General features: G+C 44.1%; 1 protein-coding gene across 2 annotated transcripts in view; it reads right to left on the bottom strand.

Annotated features, from left to right (window-relative positions):
- The window catches only part of ABTB3 (ankyrin repeat and BTB domain containing 3), a 165,229-nt gene that overhangs the window by 4,334 nt on the left and 142,420 nt on the right, over positions 1–18,475 (bottom strand). For both annotated transcript variants that reach the window (XM_063395761.1, XM_063395762.1), the window contains exons 11-15: positions 18,031–18,209; positions 6,349–6,454; positions 5,470–5,572; positions 3,632–3,713; positions 2,594–2,662 (exon numbers count right to left, since the gene is read on the bottom strand). In XM_063395761.1, the coding sequence (XP_063251831.1) occupies positions 2,594–2,662; positions 3,632–3,713; positions 5,470–5,572; positions 6,349–6,454; positions 18,031–18,209 (539 nt within the window). The remainder of the gene's footprint in view (positions 1–2,593; positions 2,663–3,631; positions 3,714–5,469; positions 5,573–6,348; positions 6,455–18,030; positions 18,210–18,475) is intronic.

Raw genomic sequence — 18,475 nt, 5'->3', positions numbered from 1 at the left:
CCCACAACCCGAAGTTCTGGTTCAACTTTCAACTGTTGCCCAAGACCTTACTGAAACAGAGCACCTGGATGTGGGAAGTCAGTTGAAAGGTCAGGATCAAGAGTATAGAGGAATTCAGCTGAAACGACGATGACCATCCTGGGCAGTCCTAATCTCAAGAGACAATAAACTTCAAATCTGCCACCTCAGCAGGCTCAAGGGCATCAAATCAGATCTTCATATGCTCCTTGTCCTAGCTGGTGAGCAGCTATAAGGGGATGTCAAGGCCAGGAGCACCAAAACACTGTCTGGGGTCCATGTTACTCCAAGGAATGAGTGCACAGAGGTGGGAACCAGCTTTTTGAGGCAATGCCTAGCTAGCATTCATGTGAGTGTCATGTGGCTGTCACCGCTCTACCACAGCTCTCCTGACACCACCACTGATCTCCCTCTTTGGCCCTGCACCTCCCCTATGGCTATTCTCCCTACCCTGGCACTACCTTGGCATATCTGTATGTCTGTGGGGTGAAAATGGCTTTAACTTTTGAGTTCTCCAACTGATTTCAGCAGTGTTAAGATTTCCTTTATTGCCCTTTTTCTGTCCTTTTAGAGCAGGGAAAAGTAATTTCATTTTCTGTCTTTCCATGGTAGGTCATTGGCTCTCTGCTCTGCTTTAGAAAGCAGGTTGGAGTTCTTCATTGCTTGACACCTTGCTGTAATCCAGCCACACCTTAGGCCAAGCTGTTCATGTGTTTAAATAGCACTTATTCAGGTATTCAGACTTTTACACAGCCCTTAGTATTTGGGACTCAAAGCAAAAAGCCAACACGTGCATCCCAAAGGGGCTCTCATGCTGCACTGAGGAACAAACAAAACCCTGAAACTTCTATGACATTATTCTGACTTCTTCTACGCAGTCTGCTCAAGATCTACTTTAATCCCATAAATAAATCCAAGTGCTGGAAATCTGCAGTGCTGATGTGATAGCAGCCAGCTGGCCCCAATTATGAATTGCAGCAAAGATTTCTGTGGAGTATTTCTGGTGCTTCTTGTTATCCTATTTGTAATAAGGCAAGTTACTAAATGCAGTTTTGAAAGATAAAGCCAAATCCTATTCCAGCTGCCTCTGTGGCTCAAGCAGTCATGTGCCGGTTTGTAATTACTTTAAACTGTGAGGAATCATGGCCAAATCTGTTATCAAGAGATCAATCAATCAGTCATACATTGTGGAGTCTCAGAAGTTTTGAGATGTCATAAAAGTAGAGCAAGCTGCCAGCTGAAATGCAGCACAAGCTTTTAACATCCTAGGTGATAGCACACACATCTCTATAAAGCCACTGTACTGCGTAGTCTAAGATTCTCTATTTCAGAAACGGTTCATAAATTCAGGAGATCTTTCAAAACTCAGAGTGAAATAGAGAATTAGAGAACTTTTCCTATACAGCTCAGGAAGTCAATGTGGGTATGCTTACTTAAAAATCCACTGCCAGCACCAGAGAGGGGTAATTTCAGTCCTGACCAGTTCCATCCTCTGGCTGCCAGACTGTAGTGTTACAGGGACAGAATAGTACAGCAACAGTGGAACAGTGACAGGACACCAAGGAAATGACACCAGCTGCACCAGGGGAAGTGCAGACTGGCCATAAGGAAAGGTTCTCCACAGAGAGGGTGGTCAGTCACTGAACAGGCCACCCAGGAAGTGCTCATGGCACCAAGCCTGCCAGAGTTCAAGGCACATCTGCACGACACTCTGAGTGATGTGGTTTAGCTTTACATAGACCTGCAAGGAGCAGGGAGTTGGACTTGATGCTCCTTATGGGTCTCTTCCAACTGGAGTTATTCTGTGACCCTGTGATCATGGTGGCAGGCACTGATGAATACCAGCTTTTTAAGTATCTCTGAATTCAGTATTTACTCACCTGCACTCTTTTTGCTGCCTGAGAAGTCCCTGAATGATTATCAGGAACTTGCTCAATATATCTTAGTTCTGTATAATTGGAGTGGTTTTGCTGATCAAAGCTGACAACGATGGCACACAGTATTTGGAAGGGGGACTTAACATCCATAAGGTTTTGGTTGCATGGCTGCATTGAAGGTTCAGTCAGCTCCAGCTGGCTTGGTTTGCCTTTTGCAAAAGGCCCCAACAGCACCTGAATATTTTACATACACTGAGAAAGGGGCAAAGAAGTCTTTGTATCTCAGGGAGCAGATTATGGTTTTATTCACAAAATTTGAGAGTCACATGCTTGAAATTGAACTGAACTGTGTCTCCTGTGGACTTCTCTCATGGTTAAAGCCCAGCACATGCCCAAGATTTCTCCTATGTGAGGAACCAAATTGGATGTTTTTAAGGCTGCTGAGATAGGGAGGATGGAACACTAAGTTGCTGAAAATTGGTTCCAGATTTTGGTAACACCAGCTTTGCCTCTAAGAAGGTATTTGCAAAGTCTCCCAGTCTCCTGCAGCACTGCAGAGAGCCTGGGCACTCTCGGGGGAGGCACTGCTGGCTCTTACAGGAGTGCTCAGGTCTTGCCCAATGGCCACGTACCCTCAGGTGCATGGTACACAGATCAGTCAGCATTGTTCCCACTGCAATTAAATAAATATCTCTTACCTCCATAATTTCATTATTTTTAATCAGGAGCGACTCTGCACCTCCATAATAAAGATACTGCATGACCAGCTGTAATAAAACAAAGAGAGTGTTTATAAAAACCAATCCAAGACACAAAGGAACAGGGACAATGTAGGCAATACCCGAGGCTCTCCTAACACCACCACGGATTTGTAGGTAAAAATGGCTCAAGCCTCCTGATTTCAAAGATATACTTGGTTATTTCTCTCTCTCTCTCTCTCTCTCTCTCTGCAAAGTTCATTGTTTGCTTCTCACAGTTATTCTAATGTCTCAACCCTCACACTCAAATTGTCTGGCTTTCCTGGTGAGCTTCCAAACAGTTTGCAGAAAACTGATTAACTCATTTTGAATTTTCAGTGCATTTTCTGTTAAGTACATCACTGATTTAGGAAAACACAGCATATATAAAGGTTATTCCCTTACTCCTTCACTGGCAAAGGCCACCTTCATCCAGCTGCGTGTGGGCATGCATGGATGATAAGAAAGAGGTGGAGGAGGCTTTGCACTGTAATGCAAGGCAGCTCAGACCCCTCTGTGGGGAGCCCAGTTGTTGTAGGCAGCTGGGAATTATGTGCAGCAGTAACAATTGATGCATGGAGCTGCCTGAGTTCTAGCTCAAAGTAAGAGAATCATATCCATGTATATGCTACAGGTACAGAGAGCAAGCTCTAGCTTTTCATGGCAAAAAATTGATTGGAAAGCACTGCTAAGGAGGGGAATGAAATGTGTCTCTTCCAAACCTGTCCATTAAATACAGAAAGAGCCAACTGCAGGAAGAAATGTCTTATGCTGACAGGCAGTGCTTGGTGTGCACAGCCCATGTCAGTGAAATGCATGTTCCTGTATCTGCTGGGGCACATTTGCAATCAATAGCACTCTGCAGTGCTCGAACACAGATGAAGCCTGTGCTTGTGAAACCACTGCTCTGGTTTATCACATACACAGGTACTAATTCAGACAGGGCATGCATGGTGTTCCTCTTACAAGGTCCATTCAAACTCAGCTTGAGGACTGTACCTGAAAGATGGGGTACTTCACATAGTTGATCTCAATACAAGTACTATCAGATGAGGGCTTGCTAGACAGCAATGCTTTAAACCTAAATAAAAAGGAGTAAAACTGAAATACCAGCCCAATTATCTCTGTGGAAAAATGCAGTAGAAACAGTACAGAAGTGCAGTGGAATGACAGCATCAACTCTTGCAAAAACAGTACACTGAAATGAACGTATTTGTCACCAAAAAGCATCAAGATTTAGACACCAACATAAAGTTCAAATCAAAAGGAAGAAGCTTCTCTCCAGAAGATTTCAATTTGAAATTTTTGAAAAATACATCTAATATAACAATAGAATAAAATGTACATCCAAAATTCAGATTCTGTAATGATGCATATTACAGAACCAAATTTTTTTTCTTGAAGGCAACATGATCTTTTACGTAAGTTTGCAACATTTAAAACCTGAACATTTTCCTTTTTTGAAGGCAGTAAATTTTGGCTTATGACTATTATACTGGCTTAAAAAATGTTTTGGAACAAAATATTAAAAAACGACACTAAGATTTTTAATGTTCCTATGCATGCTCAATATAATTGTACAAGAAGAGACAGGAGAGAAAACTGGATAGGTTGCTGCTCTCTGATTATTGAAACCTGGAATTCAGACACAAGTTTCAGGACAAAAAATTCACATATTTTTAATTAATAATTGCAGACTTATGTGGGATATATGCATATGTAACAATCTATTTCTCAAAACCAGGTATCTCCATAGATCAGAAGGTGAAAATGGGAAACACCAGAAACACCTGCCATTGTACTTCCTCTCTCTGGTAATTCATCTGACCTTCCAGCAGTAGTTCAAAGCTTGGCTTATCTACCAAGACCAGCATTTGCTGGATGGCAACGTTTCCATATCAGGACTGCATCTTGTTAATTAAAATACAGATAACAATTTACTTGCTTTCACTAGTGCCAAACTCTATTAGGAACACAAATTAGAAGGCTTAAAGCTGGAGATTGGAATGTATTTGCACATCTACCAAGAAGCTCTAAACCCCAATATCCATTTCTTCATTGAAGGCAGGGTCAGGTACTGCAGTTACTTTATGCAAATCTCTTTACTCTGGGCTGTGGGTTGGCAACACGACTAGCATCAATTCCCATGTATCACTTAAATTATCCAAACTGGGAGCTTTGTCCTTGCCACATCTTGAAATAAGCTGTTCTGGAGGGTCAGCAGGTTTGTTTAAAAGCACACCTCGTACAATACAGCTGCACACAAATAACGTTTGTGAGCAGCTCTTGGGTTGGGTTGAGCCGGGTAACCCACATTCAGCCTTCTGAGCAGAGGAAACAGACTATAAATACTGCCCTTGGATATAGTATGGTATGTTTCACAGCTATTTGGTTTTATTTAAAAGTTGTCAAATGCCATCAATGAATTGTGTGATAGTAGCTTGTTTTTCCTGGAGACTGCTGAAACTGATGAAAGGCAGAATTTAACCACTCACAAGACAAATTATTAAGAATCAAAATATCACGACTCCTGGGTCAAGAACTGGGTGCCGTAATGAGCACCATGCCAATGTGCCTCAGAGGAATGAATTCAGATACACGGCCAGAAGCATGGATCATTCACTGGATAAAAATCTATTGACAGGAGCACTTGTTAAATGTCAGGCAGATCAACCAGAAACAAGCTGTGGGGATGTTCTGGTTAAGAAAAACTTGAAGACTGGACCACTAGCCCTCAAAGGACTGGAACAGCAAAATAAACAACAAACCTCCCCCCCCCAAATCCACAAAATCAAATTCTATTTTTGTTAAAAACCAGAGCTGTATCTCTGTTTTACCTTGGTGATGCAGTAAATAGCAACACTCGATGTGCATAAAATGGTCTTCCTTCCACCAGAAATGTGACATCTGACATCTCTTTATTGTTAAGAAAATGGGGATCTAGAATCACAAAAAGAAGGAAACAATAATTTTAATTTGGAAGAGGTCAGGAACATACTGAGTACTTCCCTGTTTTGACAGAAGAAAGCAATAGAATAGAAGGATATTGGTTTTAGTGAATAAAGCCCATAAAGCTATTTTGGACAGCCTGAGACAACCACATGGAGTTCAGACAAAGGGAATTCAAAGCTCTGAAGTCCATGACGACCTTTGCTGAAATGACAGCCAGCCATCCGTGCCATGTGACACTGGCACAGCCTCCCAGCTCTGCTACCCAGAGCAAACTGCAGTTCAGCAGATGCTGGGGAGCCCTCGGCTCATTTACACTCTACTAGGCCCCTCTCCCTGTGTGAGGAAGTTTCTGTCAAGAGAAGAGAGTCCTGGAAAATTGCACCAGTCTTCTCTCAATCCCCTGAAAACACCCTGGGCTCTGCTGACCAAGCTGGGAGGACTGTGCTGGTGCAGCATCACCTGCAGCCAGCCAGGGTGGTTTCAGATCCAGACAGACACTTGCCTCCAGGCCCAAGGCTTGGATCCCAGCCTAATTAGCAACACAGACAAATCTTTGCAGATTTACAGCCCCACTCCGGCACACCTGATGACCCTCCTGATGTCAGTGGGAGTTTACGGTCAGGCTAAGTTTGGGGCCCTCCTTCTTCTAATTGTCTTTTAAACTGAGATTTTTCTGACTTGTGACGCCCTCAAGCACCTGGCCAACAACAGCCTTCCCACAGCTCTCCCTGGAGAGCCAGCAAGGATCCTCCAGTCCCACTTACCCAGGCGGGAGGTCTGCTTGCGCTTGATTTCCACGAGCTTTGGAATTGGGTAGGGCCCATAGCAGTGAGTGAAAATGACAGAGAGCTGCTGGCTGATCACCTCGTTCTATGCAAAAGAAAACAAATATATACAACGTAGGATCAGTATGCAAAGGACATGTTACATTGCTCTTAACAGCTGCCTGTTTTGAAGGTGAAAAATGTGATTGCTGAAGCTTGATTAAAAACAAGAGCTTACGATTATCAGCATTTGTTAGAAACTGCAGTTCTTGTTTACTTGATTGCTATGTCTCCTGTACATATCATTTTAAATGAAGAAGTCTTCTCCTTGGATGACAAGTCTTCTTTGCCTAAAAAATTCCATAGCCCAGTCCCCCCTGCAAAAACCAAGTTCCTTTACAACAGTGATTTCATTTTATTTGCAGACTTACTGTACTGGAAAATGGCTTTTTTTTTTTTTTTCCTCTTTAGAAAATGGTCACTTGGTCACATCTTAGAAAACCCAAGCTACAGACAGATGCAGCTGCACAGCCTGCACACAATTCTAAGTGCAGCAGTCTCACAAACAGACCATTCGCCTACAGAGTGACTGAGGCACCAGTGCCAGTCACTCATTTAATCCCAAATGTTTTGTTAACGTGCTCTTACACCTCTGGCACCTGTGTGAGCACCACTGTGCTGTGGAAGCCACCAGACCCTCAGAGAAACAGGTCTGGTCCCTGCCTGGCCTTACCCCTTTCTGCCTGGGGACAAGGCACCCACAGGATGTTTTCCTAAGCACCTTGAGTATTTGTATGCCTAAGATGCAAGGGTAGTGAAATGGATTTAATGCTTAACTACTTAAGTCCCAGATGAAAGCAGGATTTAAAAGCTTTGGCAAATTTTATCCCACACTTTGCTGATAATTGGAGCAAGTCTAGACAAATTCAGCAGTGCCACACTGTTAATTTATGGTGACATCTTCTAACTAACCTGTTGGCTGGTGAGTCTCTCCACACCAGGAAAACTGTGAAATGGCAAGACACTCAGACCTAAGAGGGCCAAAGGCAAAGGAAATAAGCAGGTGAAGGACAAAAAAATATCCTAGTATAAAAATTTGAGGAGCATAGTTGTTATACTAAAAATATCTCCAGGCTTTAGAAGCAGAAATTGAAGCTTTCCTTGCTCTGAGCATGTTTCAGAAATGCTCCCTAAATCCCACGAGTGACAAGGAGGAGTGGCAGAGATGCTGTAATGACTCTCTTACTGAATCTGATCAAACAGGGTGGGAAGGGGTAGAGCTGTTCCCTCACAGGCACATGCTGATGTCAAAGGAAATTCCACACTCGCCCGCAGGCAGGAGTTGGCTCCTATTACTACGTCAGATGTAGCACTGAAAGAAATGCTAAGATAAGAGAAATACTCATACTGAGAGGGGCCATTTAGCAGGCACAGGGCCCAGCCCTCAGAGAGGGACTCACTGCTGTGGCTCTGAGACAAAGACGGTGTCTCATCCCAGGAGCAGCTCACTGCTCAGCATCCTCCCGGCAGAGCTGTGCGAAGTGCCTCACCAAGGGAGTGAACCACAGGCTAAAGAGAAAAGCAAGATTTAAGGCCAGATTTAAAGAAGGAAGTGACTCAGCTGCCAGCAGGGCTGGGAGGGAAAGCTTTAGACAGACAGGGCAGAAAGAGAAATTTCTTCTCTGCTCAGAAGGGCTGTGCCGAAGCGCCTGGGCCAACTGAGTCAGCCAGGGAGGAGCACATCCGGGGGATGCTGATTACCAGCAGGGCAGCTCCCGGTTGGATCTGGCAGATGCTGGAAGTCAGGAAATACAGCAGAAGATGGGGGCAATTTCATGGTTAGAGCAGAGGGAGGCTTCCGGAGAGGAGAAACAATGCTCACCTTTACCTGCAATGAATAAAACCAAAGTGCATTGAAGAGGAGAGGTCCTGGCAGCCCCCTCCCCAATCTGCCAGGATGCACAGGTCCTGTCTGTGTCACTGAGGGTTTAGTGGGTTCCATGAACCCACCAGTCCCAGCCACAGCTGTGCCTAAGCAATAGCTTTTTAAAAACACACACATGCATCAAAAAAGACAATGAATCTCCTCCTTCCAGGGTGTCTGCTGGAAGATCTGGGTATTGGCTTTGCAGTGCCTTGTTAGGAGCTGGAGGCCCAACTCATCAGACCGAATCACAGCACCATGGACCAGGACATCCAGCTGCACTGAGACTAGGGAAGGGCAGGCCAAACTCAGCCACCCAGGTGCAAGAAGGGGATCTCTACTAGTAAGTCCAACCAACATAAAGAACCAGTCAAGCCTGCAGACAATCCCATGGGAGCCTGTCTACACGGGCAAGGTGCTGCCACCTCCCTGGGTCACCAAATCTGAGGAGTGCAGATACAAGCCTATTAAAAAACCACTTTGCCCACAAGCCTGTGAAAAAAATGGTGTAAACTAACCTCTAATTAGCTCAAAATGTGATACATTTACATGAGAGATGCTTAAAAACCCCAAGACATGGAACAGAAATGGGACAACGAGAAAAGAGACCTTAGGATGGACACATCAAAGAAAGCAGGGCCATCAGACAGACGGCGGCTCTGGACCTCCAATGCAGAGCACTGACCTCATTTGGCAGAGAGGAGGCTGGAGACCTTTGGCTTCTATTGGTAACATTTAATACTTACATCTCATGCCATCCAAAGGCCAAAAAATGTGCTCAGGAAGAAAGCTGTAGCATGTGCTTATTTAGAACGATTGCTAACCACCAGCAGCAAGGGAGGGATTGGTAGGTTATTACAGCACACCAAGTTTGCTTCCCACACCCCTAGCACGTAGCCAAGCTCACAAGGCTGTGGCCCTGGATCTACTCCCCACAGTGCCTCTGCTGACTTCTACCAATAAACCAGGCAGAAACAGGAGAGGGAAAGGGATGCTTTATCTGCAGCTGGATGGCTGGGGAAAAAATTGGCTTTTTTAAAGCCAAATCCTGCTCTTGGAGGACTTGGGCTGCCTGTGAAGTAACTGGGAACAACTGCAGCAGTCCCTGATCTGGGGCACAAGCACTGCTCTGGAAGACAGGAGGACATGTTCAGCCTATTCAACCTTCACCTTCACACAGTGCCCACACTGAGGTGCTCAGAAGCTCCCATTTAAGCACCAAGATGGATAATTCTTCCTTGTTTACCCTTTCATCCTGTCAACCTAACTGTGAAAGCCCAGCTGTAAGAGCTCACTGTAAGAGCAGTTATGGGCGGCAAGATTAACACTGGAAGAGCAAATCAAAGTTTGTTTTCTTGCTACAGTTTGATGTTGGAAAACATTGTGCCAGGATGTGTGAGGCTGATACCTGGAGCGAGGCCAGCCTCCTCTTAGACAAGGACATTCATTTGCACTCAAAGGGAGCCGACGCACATCTTCTTCTGTGGGAGGGGAAGAAAGCTTGGCACAGGATATAATAAAAATATTTACCTAGCCATGGGGTATTTTACAGATAGGCAAGAGGGAACAGGGAACAACAGAAAGTCTTCTGAGGGAGATGGTGCTTCCAGCAGAGAGCTGGTCGGTGAGCAAGCAACTTTGCTTTGTAGATACAAGCAGTCCCCTGACTTAAAAGCATTCTTCAGCAGAGATCTAAAGGAATTCCCCAGTCCTGCTGAATGCACTTGAACTGAGGGGAATTAATAAATTCTTTTGAAGCAAAGCGGGAGGCTTTCAAGTTGTTGGACCAGAGATGCCTCGTCGATTGATCTAAGAAGAGGTGAAGACCTGGGCGGGAAGTGCAAGGCTATTTTTTCCTGAATGTCCATCTGACAAAGGTCTGTGGCAGGATTCAGGGAAGTCTCCTCCAGGCTTCAGCACACACCCTGAGGGAGCTCGCTCCATTCCAGGTTACACGGCTCAATGCAGCATAGCCATGCTGGGATGTGTTCCTACAAGGTACTGGACACAACTGGGAAATACATAGCCAATATTCTCCAGTACCTGTGCATGTCTGTGCCTCAACTCTGCAGGGTAAAATGTGTGTTGCAGACTGCTCAAACCCCACTGCTTAGTTTTTGCCAGCCTACGGACACCCTACTTGTCCACGTGGCTGCCCTCTACAGTGGTAACAAGTCAGGCTTCTTTTCTTTACCTCTGAAATCCTAAGAAGTCCTTTGGGGTTTTCTTCTATTGATGCTACCCTCACCAGATCACCTCCATTAATAATGTTTTATCCTAAGTCTGCCAGGCCCTCAAATTCCTCTACCACATAGCCCGAAAGCCAAAAGCTCACCACGTTAAAGCAGAAAAAGTAACACTTGTTCTTCTGGGGTTGGTGTCTGCCAGTTAATGCAAGCCGAGAAACCATAATGCTCAGAGAACAGGGGCACTGGCAAAGGTATCTTCTCTCTCTGGTCCTGAGGATGCCCAGGGGCCCCATTTCTCTGCTAAATGCAGAGTGGCAGAAGTGCTGTTTCCAGTTACCCATCACACACACAGTCCCCAGCAGCTGTTCCAGCAGCGGTAACCTCAGCATACCCTGAGCCCACTGAGGACTCATCCATGACATGCTGGAATACCCTTGAATTAGTCCTCTATCTATGCTTCCCTTTCCCAGAAAAAGATGATAAAGAGTGAAGTAACAGAGAGGGCTTTTTTTGCTGCCCCCATCCCTGAGACCTTCTCAAACTCTGAGACCTTCTTTGCCATCTCAGAACCGTCTCCACCCTTGCACAGGTGTTCCTACTATTGTCCTCTTGCATAATTCACTTTCACCAAATGCCTCAAAACTAAATAAATGCCACTTCAGATCATCACTTCTAGATGGTTAAGCAGCATACACATAATTAATATTAGTCAAGAGCTGGAAAGAGAGGAAAGCCCCAGAGGTTGAAGCTACAGTTAAAGGCAGTGAACATGCAACAAAACAGGTTTTGTTAGTGCTGGGCTTAAGCCCCTCCACTGCAAGCACAAATGGAAAAGAATTAATCACAGGTAAGGCACAAATGGACCCTACCGTTGCTTCTGGGAAAGCCGCCAGGTCTCCTTTTCAAAACGCTCTTTATATCAGAGCTGTGCATTGTATGTAAAAAGCTCAGATCCACAGGCACAGTCTAATCCCTGGGTGAGAGCCCAGAAAGGGCAGGTGTCCCATCCACGACATTTATTTATTGTAAATGAAGAAACAGTTCCTGCCTCTGGCAGGGAAACATTTTAGAAGGTAGCAGAGGGTAGGAACAAAATGAGACCTGTGTTAGTAAGTCCCAAGCTGAAGGTGTGTTACAAAACCGCAGGCTGGGGTTAACAGTGCGTTATGAACGTGCCACTCGGTACCTGGCGCTCGCATCTCACACGCAGAATGCAGGATGTACATGTGTGGATAACCTGGGTCCGCCTGACTCGGAACTGTTCAGACACAGAAGTGCTACAGGTGACAATGGGCAATGCTACACATCACTGCAGTTGCTTGAGAACAGTGAAACCTGACTAAAAATCACAGCAAGTCCTAGCCAAAAGATCGATCACTGCATGCTGGCTGGACACTGGATGACACACAGAAGGGCATTAGCCACTCCATGGAATCCAGAAGCAGACCCTTTAGCATCCTGGAATGTCTTCAGGGTTATTTTTAGTGCAGGTTTTGTGTGTCTGTCTCCTCTGGGAAACTCCACATTTTATTTCAGGTGAAGTATTTCAGTTGTCAGCCAAAATACTCCATTTTCAGGTGTTAATTTTTTCAAGAAAGGTAAAATATTACATAGGAAACAAATATCCTCGCGAAACCTTTCATTACAATACAACCTCAGTGTTATGTTGAAAAGCAGTTCAACAAGACAAAGAGGAGTCTTTCCTGATGGTCTCCAGGTAAGAGAAACACGCAGAGTACTCTCCTAGGGGAAAACTTTCCCTTTGGACATGATTATGACAGAGTGCCTGCCTCAGTGCCATGTAGGGTTCACCCACAGCCCTTCCTGCAGAACAGGGCAGTCTGGCTTCACACAGCAAAATACAGCTTCACACAAGCTCATCTGAAACACTCATTTCAGCCCATCATAGAGCAATAGAAAAAAGTGGAAATTTCTAGATCCTTTGTCTTCCAGTGCCACTTTCTAGGTCACATGCAGACCCTGTTGAAATACTGAATTTTGCTGATCACCATGCCTGGACTTAGTAGAACAGACACATGAGCTGAGTCTGTTGACATTCTTTCAGGAACCTCTCCCAACATTTGTTTTAGAAGAATCAAATCCAGAAAAACCCTAGCAACAGAGAAACAGAATGCTCATCTCAAGCTTCAGCTTCTGAAAGTTTTCTTGGAACACAATAGGCAGATGTTTCAAGTCTTTCCTGCTGCCTCTTGTTTGATGAGACATGGAAATACTTTTTCAGTAGCCAGTGCATCTGTGACAGAGGCTATTTCTGAAAAGAGATATTTTAAAAATATCCCAAAACCTTCCTTTCAAGAGATTTTGGTTTCCAAATGGAGAAGTTACTGCTGAAAAGAGTACTTTAGCTTTTAAACCATATGGGCTAGATTTTTCAAGATACCCACATGCCTGAATCTTTCTGGAATTTTAAAACTGGTTGTTGTTCTGAATTGCTATTTGTTCTTGATAACTATCAACACCAGACTGATGGCTGTTATTCAAACAGCTCAGCCTTCCAAAAGAACCTGTGCACTCCTGCACATTTCTTCAGCTGCCTGTAGGTGCATTTGTAAAGGTTGGAAAGCTGCAGGAATTTTAAATCCTGAGGAAGCATCTTTGGAAAGCAGTTTCCTACATCCTCCAACAAGCCTAGTTGCCCAACACCTCACTAATGGGCTAAATATTAAAATAAATTAATTAAAATAAACATGTTGTCACTGACAGAAATGGATGGGAAGGATGAAGAGAGAGCTGCAGAATGCAATGAAGGTATGGCAGTGAAGGATCACTCCTATGACTTCTCAAGCTGATTTAGTCCTAGAAAATACACTAGCAGGAACACTTACAGTCCTAAGCCAAGTTTTCCTGGTGTGAATCTCCTCTAGGAGCTTCAGACAATGCTTCAGCACATGTGCTCAATGCACGTGTGGACTCACACATGCACCTCAGCAATGCATGGCCACACAGGATCCAAAGAAATGGCAAAGAGCTCCTTACCTGTCCCATGGGGGAAGGAAGAAAGCTGTACGAGAGATTATTTGGAATTAAAAGATTGTGTATTTTCTCCAAAAAATAGGCCAAGGACACACTGATATAAATTGCTGTAGGCTGAAAAAGTAGCGGCTGAAACTGGCTCATGACCTCATACAACTGGCAACGATGCTGGTCCATCTACATGGATGGAGCTGGGTGATTTAAAGACAATTCAGTTTCATGCAGACCCCTGGAGAGGAAACCTAAACCCAACCTCCTCCAAAGGCCAGACGTGTTTAACTTCCAAGGTTGTGGGTTTGAGTCTGTCTTTTCAGGTTGTGGAAATGTCAAGATCAAACTGAACAGCTCCAGGATTTTTGTAGACAGAGGACACAGAAACATCTCTGCACATTCAGTGTATTATCCTTAAGAGAATCTCTGCAAAAGCAGAAGAGCTGACCTGTGAGCCTCACCTCAGGCACTACAAGGCCATGGACCTGGATGCAGCCCCCCCACAGCTCTTCTAAAAGCCTCTATTGGGGTGGGGTGGGAGGCACTCCTCAGGCACACCCACCCCTCAGGTAAATATGGTCCTCTGACACGGGGCAGGTGGACAATCCAGCTCAGAGACAAGCTCAGGCAATGCAAGCATCAACCTCAGCTGGAGGGAAAGGAAAGCTTTTAGTCAGGAGTTTGGGGGAGTTTTCCCAGGCCATGAAGAGCACAACACAGATACCAACAGGCAGGAATTCAGTTCTATCTTCCTATCATTCTTCCATAACAAGACCTCCAGCATCATTTTAATTTTGAGGGACTTGACTCTGCTCTACAGAGCAGCTAAAGTTTAGCTCAGGACTACTCATTCCCAGAAGTGACCCTCTGGCTTTTGCCTCACACAGCCCTGTCCAAACAACTTCTAGCAGGTTATGTTTGTGTTCTTGTCCTCCAAAGAGATTGAATCCAACCCTAAATGGCAGTGCCCTTCCTAGCCATGTGGTGTCTCAAAACCATTATGTGTCATTGACATTTTTAGCGTCAAGAGTTTTCTCAGTTTGGGTTTTGCTTGCTCTTAGGGGAGGTACCTTAAACCTTAAACAAGCTCTCCATGTCGTTGCCACAGATGTTGCTTTTCCAGAGTACCTTGACCCTGGTCTTTAGTTTGGTAATGACCCAAACTCCCTGCAGGACAGCAGGAGCAATGGAGGGAGCGACTGCAGAGCGATTCTCTGTCTGTTCTCACAGCTCTGCCTCGGCAGCATGGAAGTACTGCTACTTCCCCACTCCCCATGCAATTCTCAACAGGGCAGTTACGACATTTAAAGGGATGAAAGGAAATGAAAGAGCTCCATACCACTGGAAGCCACCAGGAGCTGAGTATCCAACCCTCATCTGTGCTTTTGGAAGACTTCCTTCAAGACTACAGTGCAGTAGTGAACAATCCATATGCAACCTATACACTGTTCTCCCCAACTAACATCAGAGTTTGAAGAAAGGCAATAAACCCAGGGACTTCAGCTCAGCCAGTTTTGCCTGACTCGCTGATTTTTGTTGCTGTTCTGTGTTACAGCATCAGGACTTCTGCAAATTTTATTTTTGTTTCTACATTTGTTTAAATTTTATTTTATTATGTCAGCATCTTGGCACATAGATGGGAATGTGCCACTTTGTCACCAGCATCAGTGCTGGCAGAGCTCTCACATAAACCCTCACATCTGTATCCTCTACAAACAGTCATTTTATAAACCACCTGCAAGACAAAAGAAGTTCCTCAAATCTGACACTGGTCTTGTAAGTATTGGTTACATTTTCTTTAATATTTTCATATTTGTAGCATTTGGCCTTTTTTTTGCATGGCCTGGGAACCTGCAAGAACATTTCATACAACAGTGCAAAGTAGAAGGTGGGGGCAGAAAGTTTGTTTCCTACCCTGAGACCTGCCCTTCTGTTTCCGTGTGATTTTTGGGGAGCTTCTCTCACCAAATTACTCAAAACTATGAACTGCAGTCTGGCTTATCCAGGTTATCACAGCCTCTGAGACTGGGACTGTCACTCCATGGGACCCTGAAAATCTGCCTGTTTAATTACCTCAGTTTCCCTGTTGGTGAAGGGAGGATAAGATCTTCTTCCTTGTTTCAACTCATTAATATTAGTAAATTGTTCTGAGATTATGGGATAGCTGGAACTATTTATAGGAACACAAAATGCCATTTCTACTAGGCGCAGGTTGCCATGCAATTAAAATATATCAAGCATCACAATATGTAGCAAATGGGACATCTTGTTTTACATCAGCCAAGAACTGCTAAGTGGCCCTCTGCTTCCTAGTTGCTTATTTTATACTTTTTGCCCTGAAAAAATCATTAAGGAAATGTACTGGGCCAGACTGTGATGTTTAGCAAGAGCCATAATCTCTCTCAAAGTTTCCAGCCCACAGGGAAAAAGGATGTCTGTGTGGGCAAATCAAGCTCCTCTCTCCATGGTTCTACAAAATGCAGAGCTTTACAGTTTGCTGTCGAGAGAGGGATGTGAACCACAGTTATGGCCCTTCTGCACCTCTTAAAGGAGATTTCCATTCTGTGGGTATACACAAAAATCTCTGCTTTCAGCCCTTCCAGAGAAGGGGAACAGAAGATCCTTTAAATCTGAGCTCTCCTCAGCTGCCTTCTATGGAGTGACCAGGGAGAACTTTTATCGGCTCGTTGTCCTACAAATGAATTTATGTAGATTCCTTCCAAAGGGTTGCATAGTCTCTTTCCTCATTTTTGTCTGGGAGAGTTTTGTAAGAGACCATTTGGACAAGACCACCACAACAATTCATAACATTTGCAGACAATTTGTAAACCCTTAGAGTGTCCCAGAATGATTAATTATTTTTTCTATACTATGAAACACTGAGTGACTGTGTGTTTGTGAATATGCACGAAGACAGGCAGTTCCCCCAGGCCCAGGGGCAGGCATAAAGATCAGCACAGATTTCCTCTTTCTCGTGTAGGGGTTTTTGTGATACTTCAGTTGTTTTGCCCCTCCACATTTTAGGTGAACTCAAAGCAGAAGGCAGCAGTCTTATTTTTTCTCACAAGTCTCCTACAATAGACTGTGGAAAACCTAGATGTACCAAAGGTATAATCCTATGTAAATGATTTGTTCTAATGATGATTGCTGGCCTTAGCTTCAGCCACTCAGGAGAAAAGCAATTAAAGTCACCTCTCATCCCAGATTACAAGGCTTATTCTTACAAAACTTATTCTCTGTTAAGTATTCAATATGATTATTTTCGTATCGACTTTTAAACCAAACAGCACTTTGCTGGTAGTTTCTGGATGAACATACATTAACCCAAGTGAATACAGAACAAGGAATCTACAAATGCTAGGATTTGGAACAACTTCCTAAAACCTGTCTAAAAATATTCTCCATAAATACCCATCCAATACAAACCAATTGCAAAGGCAAGGCTCATGAGAGCAAAAATCAGAATAATGCTGGAACACATATGCAGGATTTGCTCAGGACTCTAGTCTAAGCCTGCTTTTGCAGCAAGATATGAGAAGTAAATCCATGTAGGCCATCACTAGTTATATCAAGTCTGGAATATTTACTATTGAGTACCTATACCAGAACCTCTCCCCTTTTCACATTATTTAGTCTATTGCTAAAAATTATTTGCTCCTTATTTGCTGTTACACATAGAGTTGGTGATAAAAGTTACTTACTTTCAGTTTAACAATGAGAAGGCCATACCAACATGTATTGTGGAGCAAAGAACACCAGTCAAATAATTTTGATGATTCTCATCACTACAGTGATTTTCTGGTAACAGTACATGGTGACTGGGCCTTCCTTGGGAGTGACTGACTCTCAGGGGGACTAGTAGAGAAGAGACTTTTGGTTGCAACAAGTTTTAAATTCTTCACAAGGTAAGACATTTTCCTCTCCTTGCCACCCCCCATGATCATCCCCTTTGCCATTATACTTCCATACCCAATGGTACCTCCTTGGAAAGGTTTTGTTAGTCTGATTTGCTTGGCTAAAAACAACATCAGCGGAAAGAACAAATCTGGGGAAGCTGCAAGCACAAACACGCACAGAGAACATTTGAAAAAATTATCCTGTTCTGTGCATGTAGAAACCAGTCTCCTCACAAGGTTAAGAGTCCAAATCCCACATGAAGGGAAGAGAAAGTCATGACAGGCTAAAGAAATCCAAAGTAAACATGACTATTAGCTTTGTTGTATGGTTCTGTAAAATCAGCTGTGTGAAATTACTCTTTGAGTTAGTTTGGTTATCAACAGCTCTTGCCACAGTGCCATGACCCTTTTGACTTTAATTTCACCACTATGCACCAGCTTCAGTTGTCTGTCCAGCTGATTGTTAGCTCCTGTTATTAGGCTGTTCTAGTAGGAGCAGTGATTAGCCTGTGTGTTTATAACCCATGTTTCCACAGAGAAAAAATCCTGAAATACATAATACAGATAGTAATAATCCTGTGCAGTCTGAACAACCTTTGAGAGAGCTGTTCAAAAATAACATTGCAAGCTTTGGTGTCTTACAGGATGGGAATAAGGCTGATTTCCTTTAAAACATAATTTATCCTACCTTGCTGGCCTTCAGTATCTCAAACATCAGAGGCAGCCCTTGTGTGATAAGCTCCTCAGTGTACTCCTCCTCCTGAATGGACTTGAACTCCTTCAGCAAGCACTGGATGAGGGGCCGTCGGTGCTGCTGGAAGGACGTGCGCAGGGACTCCAGCCACGTGTGCAGCGTCCAGGGAACACCTGCAGACACAGGACACAGCTCATTCCAGCTCCTGGCAAGGACGTGCCCTTCTGCTTTTTTACCTTCACCGATGTTAAGATTTTAAGCAAAAGCTGCCAAATTATTCAAGAAGTCAAATTCCTATTTATCCTTAATTGAGAAGGCTGATGGTTATCAGTACGTCCCAGAGCTAATGCACAGAGGCTTTCCTCCAAATGCTAAGAGAAGACTGTGGTCTCTCTGCTCATCTAGCCTTCAGCTTCTCTGCTGAGACTACCAATTTGTG

This window comes from Prinia subflava, chromosome 4 (assembly GCF_021018805.1).
Source record: "Prinia subflava isolate CZ2003 ecotype Zambia chromosome 4, Cam_Psub_1.2, whole genome shotgun sequence".
Taxonomy (NCBI): Eukaryota; Metazoa; Chordata; class Aves; order Passeriformes; family Cisticolidae; genus Prinia; species Prinia subflava.
The sequence above is the reverse complement of the archived record's forward strand: the minus strand, read 5'-3'. Positions and strand labels throughout refer to the sequence as shown.